The sequence below is a fragment of the Parasteatoda tepidariorum genome, chromosome 10 (genome assembly GCF_043381705.1).
Source record: "Parasteatoda tepidariorum isolate YZ-2023 chromosome 10, CAS_Ptep_4.0, whole genome shotgun sequence".
NCBI lineage: Eukaryota > Metazoa > Arthropoda > Arachnida > Araneae > Theridiidae > Parasteatoda > Parasteatoda tepidariorum.
This window is the reverse complement of record NC_092213.1, coordinates 28247728-28260713: the sequence shown is the minus strand read 5'-3', so window position 1 is coordinate 28260713 and position 12986 is coordinate 28247728. Positions and strand designations below refer to the sequence as shown.

General features: G+C 27.3%; 1 protein-coding gene across 1 annotated transcript in view; it reads right to left on the bottom strand.

The window, feature by feature from the left end:
- The window catches only part of LOC122269195 (uncharacterized), a 423526-nt gene that overhangs the window by 96885 nt on the left and 313655 nt on the right, over nt 1–12986 (bottom strand). Inside the window, exon 2 of the mRNA XM_071186412.1 lies at nt 5014–5234. Within this exon, the coding sequence (XP_071042513.1) occupies nt 5014–5234 (221 nt within the window). The remainder of the gene's footprint in view (nt 1–5013; nt 5235–12986) is intronic.

Here is a 12986-nt window from a genome sequence, read left to right as displayed (position 1 = left end):
CTAATATTGTATCTACTTTGCATTTCCTGAAAATTTCAGCTCACTCGCATAAGTCCTTCATGGTGTTGCAATTTTCACAAACATGAGTTTATATGTCAAAGTTTAATGTCTGTAATAAAGAACTTTAATTCATTTTTATTTTAGCAATACAGTATTAAGATACATCATTCTCTGTGGTATTTAGATGAGGACCGTACAAAACTCTGCAACATATTCATGACACACATTTTCTAATTGTATATCTTTTGCTTAAACGACTCCCTTCTATAATTACTATATATAAAATTGGCCATTTTAATTACAAAACTGCTATAAAATTATTCCTATAAATCACGTTATTACGGAAAAAGTTTTTGGTCTAAGAAAATAATTATTTTTGTTTTGGATAAAATGTCTTCTCTTCTTTTTCAGGGTTTCAACACTACATTATTAAAACCAATTGCGTAATGATGCTTAATATTCGCTGTAATAATTTATGTAAGGAACAAATTTTATGTCAACTTTCCATGCTGTTTTAGAAACATAAATATAATTGGAAATAAGAAGTTTAATTGTTTTCCCATTATGATGCTTTTCGATGCATTTTCAAAAATTTGGGATAGATCAGTTTTTTTTAAATATGAATGAAAACTTCTTTTCTTTTATTTCTTAGAAGCATACGTATTTTCACATTATGAGGCTTTTTGATAACTTTTTTTCAAAGTTAAAAAAGATAGGTTTACAAAATTTTATAGAAGCTCTTTTTCGGAAGATGTGTATTTTGGAGGATGTTCTTTTTGAAGCATGTGTATTTTATGTAATGATATTTAATTTAGTAACCAATCTGTGTTATAAAGAATTCTCTTACATTTGACTTTCATATTAGCACAAGTACAGGCTTTATTTATTTTAGAAATAAATGTAAATTATAGAGCCATATTGTATAATTGAACTTCACCACCAAGCAGTAACGCGAGTCCCAGCAAAAGTTAAGCAATACCTCTTCACTTCAAACCCGTTTATTTCTGCGTAGATTTATTAAAGCTGCCACATCATTAAACAAAACCCTCGCCTTCTAACTGCATCGAAGTTGGAGATAATGGGCTTTTCTGGCCGCCACACTTACACAAAACGCGCCATGTGCACTTGACACGTGACTGCGTGCCTTGTCCGCCATCTTGTTCACCCTTAAATGCAGACAATGAATCTGACAATCGGAAGGTATGAAGGAAGCGGCAGTAGACAGAACTGACACTTGTGTTCAATGGTGGAAAACGGATGACTTCCTGGTACTGTGTCATGTCCGAGTGGGTGTTAAGTTTAATGTTTCACTAGAAAAGTCACAGTTACAGTTAAACTAGGTAAATGTTCTGAAAGAGAATTCTGCTGCTGACTTTGTAGAACTACGTTATTGATTGTTTGAAAGTGAGGTGGTAACATTTTAAGGTCTAATAATCAGTAAATAGCATTTCATCTGTGGAGTATTAAACCCTCTCAAATGGTTCAAGCAATCAAGAACATCTGTTTTTAATTAATGGAGCTTGCATTTAACATTCAAACTAGAGTGATTTATCGAATATGGAAATTTACATTGGTTGTTAAGTTATGAATGAAAGAAAAGAAGATAGGAGTATAAGCTAATTATGTTTAAGTGAATAAATGATGCTTCGCATTGTCAATTTTAAAACGTGAGAAATCATTAGTTCACTGTTGCACGATCAGTTTATTGACCTATCAAATTTTCTTTTCGATGTTTGCATCATTATTGTATTTATCATTAAAAGTAGTCTTAAGCGACATTTTAATTAATTTTTTTACCATTTAATCCCAAGTAGTTTACACTCTTCCACTAAACCACGTCCTAGACCAAGATCTGTTTTTTACCATTGTTTGCAGTAGTATTTTACCATTGTTTACATAGTATTTTAATCATGTTACAACTGTTTTACCATTCCAGTGAATAACTGAGGCATGCTTTTTTTCGTAGGAAAAATAGCTTCTTCTCTCATCTCTTTGAACTTTGATTGGGACCCGTTTTTTCACCAATATTTATCGTTGTAGTGTTTGAACTTATCAACTATACTATCACCACTGTAGAGAGTAACAGTGTTGCGTTTTTTTCCTGATAAAAAATAAGATTTTTCTGCTCATTTCTTTGAATTTAGATAATGCCTATTTTTTCATCAATGTTTACCATTGTAGTGTTTTAAATTAGTAACCATGCTATTACCATTCTAGTCAATATCTGTGGCATATTTTTTTCTGAAGAGAAATAGCTTTTTTTGGTCACTTCGTTGAACTCAGATTCGAATTTGTTTTTTCAACAATGTTTACCATTGTTTTGTTGAAACTTAACAACCATGTGACTATTCTAGCAAATGAATGTGACATAATTTTTTCTTAGAAGAAATAGCTTTTTCTACTCACTTCTTAAAACTTGGATCAGGGCTTGTTTTTTCATCGATGTTTACCATTGTAGTAAGTGAACTTAGTAACCATGCTATCACCATTGTAGAGAATAACTTTTTTTTCTTATAAGAAATAGCTTTTTCATCTCACTTTTTTATACTTAGATCAGGATTTGTTTTGTCTGTACATTTATAGTTGTAGTGTTTGAACTTAGAAACCACTCTACTACCATTCTAATAAAAGATTGAGACGTGAATTTTTTTCTGAGAAGAAATATTTTCTGCTCACTTCTTTGAATTTAAATCAAGAGCTGTTTTTTCAATGTTTAGCAATGTTTTAATGTTGTTCTTTCAATGATAGAGTTGAGCTTCATAACCATGTTATCACCATTGTAAAGAATAACTATAGCGAGCTTTTTTTCTGATAAGAAAAATCTCTTTTTGCGTATTCATTAGAACTCAAGTTATTAAAGATATATCAAAACAAACCTATAAATATAGATTTTTTTAATCACAATAAGTTATGAACCATTGCAAGCAACAAGATGACCATAATGAAATTAATTAAAATTATTTTGTTTAAAATGTTAATAAAATAATGTCATATGGTATTAAAAATTTTAATTAAAAATGTTACATGGTATTAAAAATATTAATGATTTAATGTAAATTAATTATAAATTAATTATAATAAATAAATAATTTAATGTAAATGCAAGGAAAATGTAAGTTAAAAAATGTAAATAAAAGTAAAAAAATAAACAATGAAGAGCATGTTTTCTAAAGAGTGGTATACGTTATTTTTCATAATTGTTTATCATTATCACTATAAAACAATTCTTATTATTTAAAAACATAACATAAATTAATGAACTTAAAATATAATTAAGTGTACTATCGTATAATTGATTAAGTGCCAAACGTACTTTGATTTAGTAAAAGAATGATTTAATTAAAATTGCATTTTTTTATTTATAACAAAATATTATTTTATTAACAATATAATTATAATTTTACGATATTGTTTTAACAAATCAACAATAATTATTTGGCGTTGAAATTTCTGAATATTTATTATTAGTAGTCTTTTTTTCAAATAGCACACAAAAACATTTTTTCGATACCAAAATAAGAGAAATAGTGCTAAGTAAAACAAATTGACAAATCAGTCAAAAAAAGGCAATAATATCTTCTCTTTTTTAAAAAAACTAAATTTTAAGTTTTTTAAAATAAATTACGCGTGAATGATAATTAATTATTTTTTGTGAGGGATATTAAACTACGAATTCTCAACAAATTAAATTAAGCGCCCAAATTAGTATATGTTCGTTATTAAGATAAAATTAGAAAAAATAAATAAAATTCTATTTTCTGAATGAACAAAAATAATTTTGCTTGAGAACTTTCAACATGTAAATACCGATAACAAAATCGGCTTACTTAAAGTAAATAAGAATAGTTTAGATTTTATCAAAGAATTGAATTAAATAAATTTTTTTGTTAGAGTACATTAACACAATTCATCCGTACATCAAATATTTATTTATTTTTTTTAAATTCAAGATGAAGCTTGAAAATTACCCCTAAGCTATTATTATAAGAGAAATTTTAGTTCGTTAATTAAGAATAATTTTTCGTATTTTACGAAACGAATCAAGTATGCCAAATAAAATGTGTTCCCCCTTTTCTTTTTGTTGGATTCACCTTGATTCATTAAAATTTAACTCAGAAATTGCTTCTAATGAAGATAATTTATTTGTCAAATCCACGTTGTTAAATGTATTTTTTCTTCTATTACCTTCTTTTTTAAATGAAAATCAAGTAAGTTGAGGTCATATTTGTTTAATTGCTGGAAAATGTATTGTTTTATGAATAATTTAAATTTTGTTTCTGAATTAGTATTCAAAAACAGTAAAACGGTAATTCTAAATAAATGTTAATTTTAAGTATGTAGAAAATATGTAACCTTGTTAGATAAAATTCCTATTTAAAATTAATAGGTTCCATTAAACTTTAGCGCTGTCAGGCATTATCAAATTTTCCGGTTTATTAACAATTTGTATGCAAAATTTCCACCCGTTGATGTTTCGTGTTTTTTACATTTCCCTTATGTCGTAGATTAAAAAGTATCTTTAAATTAAGAAATAATGTATATTTACTATAGAGTGTATTAATTATTATTACACATGTTTAACTTTTTTAAACATAATTTTAATTATTTAAGTTTTCAATTTAATTTTTTAATTTCCAATTTTAAAATTTCTTTTCCATTATTATTTTTTATTATAATATAATATTTATTAAAACAAATAATTTTATTTTTAAATTTTTTTTATGATGCTCAAAATGTTTTTGAATTGTTAGTTGCAGGACACCAAATCATTTTTACATTGAAATACAAACTCCTCTATCATTTCTTTTTTGAAACCCAAATTTGGGAAACTAGTAATTTGCTTTTTGTAATATTCTTTAAATTAGTAACTCTATGCAAAAGTGATCAAAACATCATAGGACATAAAAAAGCGAACTAATTTATTTTTTTTAACTTATAAATGGTATAGAATCGATGCAATTCCTCAAAATGCATTTATGGTACAAGCTAGATTATATATGAAGTGTAACTTACTTCATAAATATCACCGACTTTTTTATCGATTGTCTTAGACGTTGAGATATTTCCCGATGCAGAGTCCATGCTAAAGTAAGTATGTTCTCGGACATCTAACAAGTTGTAAGTTACAGTTTTTCGACCAGGATCATATGCTTGGACAGTGGTCACTTTTATTCCAGGGGGTGCTCCTTCATATACTCTGGGCTCATGAAGAGGATTGCGGAATACAAGTTTTCCTGAAAGAAAAACATGGGTTAGTTTGTAATCTCTATACATAAAAATGGATGTCTATATGTCTTTCTCTTACAAACTTTTAACCAATCTGACTGAGATTAATAAAATTTGGCATACTGATAGTTCGAAGTACGGAAAAGGTCTCTGTCGAAATTAGATCATTCTGTTACGAATGGTTTGAGCGGGATGAACAAAAAATGAAATAAAATTTTGTGATAGGTTTAACGTTAGCCATTGTTTTAAATTGATAATTCTATTTTTCAAATACCATTTTAGAGATAATTTCAGTGATATTAACTACCTTATAGCTTTATTTGATAAAAAAAGAGTGCATTGCACGTACTTTACTTAATTATTTTTTTTATCTTCTAAGTCAAATAAATTCAATCAACAACGTTAACGACTTAGAATTGGGAGGAAGTACGTCACCAAATTATTTTTTCAAAAGTTTTTTAAAACCACGTGTATATTTCGTTTATATAAATTATTTTAAAGCGTGTTCAATAATAATAATTAATTTAAAAGAAACGTTAGATGAATTTAACAAAATAGTTATGTATTCAAATGCTAAACAAATGGGAAAGTGATATTAATTCATTTAAGAGAAATTTCCTTGATATTATTGATACCAATGGTGTTTCAATAATTTAAGTAATAGATGGATATTTAAATAAAAGAAACAAGTTAAATCCGAAAAAGCAAAATTTATGGAATAAAGGTACTTACTTAATCGCTTAGAAGTATGATAAAAAAGCTCCTTACTATTATTTATGCCGCAGATGCTTTATTAATATTGGTAAAATTTTTAATTGATAAAAATATCTACTAAAAAGTATAGATAAAAATATCTACTATAAAGCAAAATTACTGGAGAAAAGATAATTTTTCGGTTTCAGAAGCAAAGATTTGCCAGATTATTATTTATGCCATCGATTAATTAATGTTAGAAACTTGTATTTATTAAATTAAAAACAATAAGCTATGTAATAAAAAGCGAAGGTATTATAAACTAAAATCAGTATATTGAATTTTAATGAAGTTGAAATTTATTTCAATCTTAATAAAAAGTGTTTATATTTCATCAAGTTGAACCATGGAGTTATATATTCATAATTAAGAAGAATATAAATGTATCGATATTATCGTAGATCTTCATTGAAAATCGATATAATCCTGGTTCAACTTATTACTATATTAGGTTACAGTAACTTTATACGCATGCATCAAAATGCTCATGATTCATCATATGTATTCATCTATGATTCATCATAGATTTCAAATCTACGATCGACGTCATTGTGAATAAATCGTGACTTTGGTCTGTACGAAAGCCAATCAGGTTCTACACGCATGCGCGACGTCACTTATAGGTATCTTATCAAATCCAATTTAAATCTCGTGGTTGAGCTTAATCACATATTTTTCTTGAGTTGCAAGTATCTGAGGAATGACTTAAAATATTATTTTTGTTCTTAAAACTTGTTCTTAAGTTAAATCCCCTATATTTAAACTTTCAGTAAACGATTCATGCTGTATATATCATCAAATTAATTATTTTTTCTGTTAAAATGTATTTTCCAGTAGTTTCGAGAAATTTTATAATTAGAAAAATTGGTTGCCTCAGTGGCAAAAACTGGTTTGTCAAATTATTCTATTAAAGCGCAATTTAATATTCTTTAAGAATTCGTAGTAAGCTGATTTTAAGCGAAGAAATTTTAGTTTTATTAACAGACGCTTAGATGCATAAAAACGGAGAAAACTGAGAAAACTAATGAAAAGTTTTCTTTTTATACACTCGAGATAATTAAGGAAAACTACTTCTCTTAAATGTTTTTAATGAAGGCATTAAGCTTTTTCATTTAAAATTTTTAGTGGAAAAAATTAAAACAAAATACCCCGTCTTGCTGTAGTAAACATTTTTTTAATAGAAGCTAGAGAAGGGTAGGAAAGTTTTTGCATAAATAATTATCCTTTAAGGATTTATTTGAAGCGCATTAAAACAATTTTAATAGAGATCGAAAGCTATTAATAAAGAGTCACGTGACAAAATATTAAAATTATGGTAGCTTGTGTTTATTTTTTTTCATCCCAATTTTAAGAATGTCGTGTTCTGCTCCAATTTTTCATCGTTTTGGAACTCAAAGGGAGATGAAATTCAACATCAGAGTTTCGTGCAATTTGCATAATTTTAAATGGGTTGCAAGTAATAGCTTTTCAGAATAGCACTGGAATTTCTCACTAAAGTAGTCTTATAGAGCATTACCGTTAAAGTAATGGCTCACAGTTAAGCAGCTGCTCTTTTGTTGTATACTAAAACAATAGAATAAAAATAAATCTAAGCTAATACTTTTATATGAGTAAATTTATGACACAGTGTGAAGTGTGAAAAATTAAAAGCAAAAAAATTAATCAGTTTATTAATAATCCCTTTAATATTATACATTTGTACGCTTTAAAAATTTTTTTTTGTAAAATGCATTTTTTTTAAAACATTGGCTGTTTAAAGTTTTTTTCTTCTTTTAATTTCGGAAAACTTACAAAAATATTAATTTTCGAACTGTTTCGAAGTTCAATTTTGAACACTATAACAATTTTAGTACTATACTTTTATATGACCTATTTTATGAGACAATGTATAAATGTTTACGTAATATACAGAGAAATATACAGTGTTTTATAATGACCACCCCTAATATATGTTTTAAAATTTCCTATCGAAAATAATGTAAAAACATATCTGTATTAAGGTTTGCAAATTAGTATTTAAATGAATAAAAAAAGAACTGCCCTATGGATAAAGTGGATGAAAAAATCCATTCAAAGAAAGCAGAATGAAAGAAATCAAAACCTGTTTGATTGCTGGAGAATTAAGAAAAGAGTTGAAATGCGAATATTTGAAGCGCTTCTATACTTTCTCATACAGTTACGATATTTACAATTCCTCCTGCCGCTGTCGTGAATCGTTAGATTACTGAAGAGTTTTAGTTCTTTTCCCTAACTCAAAGTATTAATATGCGACCCCTTAAGTGTATATTTTGTTGAAAACAATTCTGAAAATATATATTAAGGGCTGCAATTACAAAATATTCTTTTATACTCACTGAGAAGTGCATTGTTTACGTTAATCTCTATATTTTTTACCTATCGTAAAGGTAGATAAGTTTTTCAAACAAAAACTCTTTAGTTTTAATTAAAATTTCAACTTCTACTCATAGTTTTGCTAACTATATTTTATCCATTTTTAAATATTAATTTGCTACTCTTTACATGTATACTCATTAGATATACGTTAAGCCGTCATAAGATATATATTATAAGATATTTGTTAGAATAATAAGATATATGTTAAGCCGTTATAAGATATATGTTATAAGATACTTGTTAGACTTATAAGATATATGTTAAGCCGTTGCAAGATATATATTATAAGATATTTGTTAGACTTATAAGATATATGTTAAGCCGTTATAAGATATATAAGATATTTGTTAGACTTATAAGATATATGTTAAGCCCTTATAAGATACATATTATACGATATTTGTTAGACTTATAAGATATATGCTAAGCCGTTACAAGATATATATTATAAGATATTTGTTAGACTTATAAGATATATGTTAAGCCCATATAAGATATATATCATACGATATTTGTTAGACTTATAAGATATATGTTAAGCCGTTACAAGATATATATTATAAGATATTTGTTAGACTTATAAAATATATGTTAAGCCTTTATAAGATACATATTATAAGATATTTGTTAGACTTAAAAGATATATGTTAAGCCGTTGTAAGATATATATTATAAGATATTTGTTAGACTTATAAGATATATGTTAAGCCATTACAAGATATATATTATAAGATATTTGTTAGACTTATAAAATATATGTTAAGCCTTTATAAGATACATATTATAAGATATTTGTTAGACTTAAAAGATATATGTTAAGCCCTTATAAGATATATATTATACGATATTTGTTAGACTTATAAGATATATGTTAAGCCGTTACAAGATATATATTATAAGATATTTGTTAGACTTATAAAATATATGTTAAGTCTTTATAAGATACATATTATAAGATATTTGTTAGACTTAAAAGATATATGTTAAGCCGTTGTAAGATATATATTATAAGATATTTGTTGGACTTAAAAGATATATGTTAAGTCGTTATAAGATATATATTATAAGATATTTGTTAGACTTATAAGATATATGTTAAGCTGTTTGTACAGATGAGACATTAATTTCCTTTTTATATTTTTTCTGACGTTCTAATTACAAGTAAAAAAATAAATGTTGGCATTTTTTTAATTATAAAAGAACCGTAAATTGTTGGAATTACATTTGCATTAAAATATAAAAATCAAATAGTAGTTTGAAAAAATGTTTTTTCATTCATATTCACAAATTCATCTATAATTGATTTTATAAATAAAAGAAATTTCAATGATGAATTACTATTTTTCTTACACTTAAAAAAGTTTAAAATTTGAATAGTTATTGTTTGTAAGTGACCAGTGCATGTAAGATTTAATCTTTAACGCAGAACACTACACCTGCGTCCTGTATACGTATAAACTATTCAAAGGTAAAATGAAAGATTTTTCACTTAGTTTAGCTTAATTTATTTCAAAATAATTATAAATATATGAAAATTCTAAGTCATAGGGTTGAGTGATGTATTGACGAAACATCCTTATATTCATATTTAGAAATAAATTATTATGGTCTTCTGTATATTCTGAAAGGATCATAATATACTTACAAATTAGTTTTAATTATTTTATTTTAATAAACACGTTAATTCCCTTCAAAATTTAAATTGATATCACCAAAACACTCTTGGCTTTCATGTGAAAAAATAACATGGGAAATTAGAATTTTACAAATGTTATTTAAATTTACGCATACGTATTTACTTGCAAAATTTAATGACAAAAATTTTTTCTTTTAGTTTCAAGGTTTTATCATTACAACGGACAGTTAGAATATATTATATAAATGTGTATCTTTTCATTGAACTGCAAACTTCTGTCCGCCTATAGAAAGCCTATATATTTCAGGGATTTCTTCGCATAGGCAAAACAGTATCAGCAGTGAGGGTCTATTTACATATAAAAGTTGTTTCATGTGTCAAAGCGGATAAAATTCAAATGGCAAAATCTAGTATCGTAAAAGTTTACGCGGATCATGTGGGATAAAAGTAAATAAAAATGTTCCTGTCCATTCTGATTTACTTTTTTTTCTCCCCCGCTCCCATATTTTGTTCTTGTTTTTATATATGCGCATAATATCAGCACTTATGGGGCGAAAAATTCAGCGTGGTCCAAAACTGTGTTTTCTATTCACGAAATAAAACAATGTTTGAGTTTGAAACAAAGAAAAATTTATGCATTTCGACAAACTTTTCTTTTGAATTTGCCTGAAAGAATGCTGATGATATTGAAAATTTCCTTCCATAAACCATTCCGTTTATAAAACCAATTTAAAATAGAAGATCAATGTATTGAGAGTTTAAATGCTTTATATGGACATTTATTTTATTGAAGAATGTCGTTCATAAAAAATAAACACCATAAAGTGCATTAACATTATANCTTGGCTGACTTTTCTTTTTTGATGTTGGAAGAAAAAGTCCAGAATGGAGAAATGTGATGTATTTGAGTCGGTGTAAGAGGGTATGGTTGTACTATGGTGATGAGCCCTAAGCAGGCGACTTTTATGTCTCTGATGTTGGACTAAAAAGTTTTTCTTCCTTTTTTTGCAGGTCCCTCTGAGAACAAATATTGATACGGCTGAGAAAAGGCGTGTGTTTATTTCGATTCTCAAGGGAACTGATGATGGATTTTCGGAATCTTTTCACATGTTGGGATATCTATTAGGTCTTGATTTGTTCTGTTTTTTTTAGCTCTCTACTGAATTTGAAGATTAAATGGATGGTTTAGTGTCAAGTGTATGGTTTTTCATGAAAGGAATCTTTTTTAATTTGATCTGATGTTGTTAGTGTCTTGAATAAGGAATGTGGAAAATAATGAATAAAAATGAAAGCTTTTAAAGCTTTAGTATCAGCGCATTGAAAAGTGTACGAATTATATTTTACTGTTCTGATTCAATTGAATATTTTTTTCTGAAACAGTACATTTCAATCAATAGTTTTTGTTTTTTCACATTATATAACTATATGATTCTTTTTTTAATGTTTGCTTAAATCTCTGAAACTAATATTGTGCTGTTTTCGATTTACACCCTATTTATCTTAGTGTAACCTTTATAGAATCTTGAACTATCCCCCCCTACCAACGATTTAGCCTGATTGGCAGGGTGCTAGACTCACGTTTGTGAGAACGGGAGTTTGAATCTAGGTGGACGATCCGTGTAGTAAATGGTGACAGTTGCACGTTAGATCTATCGAATCACAAAGTCCTCCATGTTCCCATAACAAATCAATACCTCTGGGGGAAGTAGAGATTGATTGTTCTCTAGTTCTGGTTTTCTAGTTACTATCTGTGGATGAATGAATGGCTGAATGAATGAGTCCGTCTAATAAACGGGTGTGACGTATGTGTGTCAGATGTCGAATTCTTGCCGTAGATGGCGCCCCTGGAAAACAGGAACAATCGCAATTCCTCTGCCTTATTGACCGACGACAACGGCAACAACAACCCATAATATAAAAGATAAATACATATTTTTTTTGCTGAGCGCATTTGGATGTATTCATAATAACTTCGAATACGTTCCGTGCACTTAAAAAATATCCTTTGGATAAAAAAAAACTTTTTTCGTATATATATATTTTTATTTCAAATTAAGAATCTGCAATCATTTTTTAAACATCACGAACCATTTTTCCATTAATCAACATTTCAGCATTGCTACTTTACATATCTTAAGAGCACACAACAGCAGCCTAGAGCCATCAGGCCGACTCATTATCTATTTTTGCTCCAAAGAGCTAACATAAGCACAATACTAACATAACGTTAACTTGTGAACTATTTTGCTCCAATATTACTTGATAGGTCAGCTCTGATAGTATGGGAGCCTTATTGGGGATAAAAGCCTTATTTACCTTCCCGAGTTTTCGATGCTCCAGATGAATTAGGATGTGATATATTTAAGAATTAACTAGAAGTTTGACAACTTCTCTGAAAACAACTGTACGCGATGGACTACCTTGGATTTGAAATATGAATTAGCAACGTTGTAAATACAAAATCACATAGTTTAACCTAAATAACAGAAAAAGCGTTCAAATCTGTATTAAAATATATTATAAAGCACTCTATTTCCAGATTTTTTTAAAAAAAAACGTTCATGAATTTCGATCACATTGTTTCTTTATTTATTATTTTCCTTACTTCTTAGAGTCCTATTTGTTGTTACTTCCCTTAATATAATTTTTGCTCTAAGCTTTTGTTCGATAATCAATTTTTCCTTTATTAGAAATTTTTTATATCTCGGTTGTTCTCCCTTTTACATATCTTCCATTACATATTACTTTAAAGATAAAGTACAAAAATATCATTTATATTCTAAGTAAAATGCATAATTTTATGCAAAATATTTATTATTATCTAATATATGTATTAACAATATATATATGCATATGCAGAGCATGTGCATATATGTGCAAAACAGACAATTTATGTTTCTTTCTCTTTTGTATTTTGTATTTTTTTCTTAAAAAATATTTATTTTCCAAAATTATTTATAGTCAACTTCTTTAAATT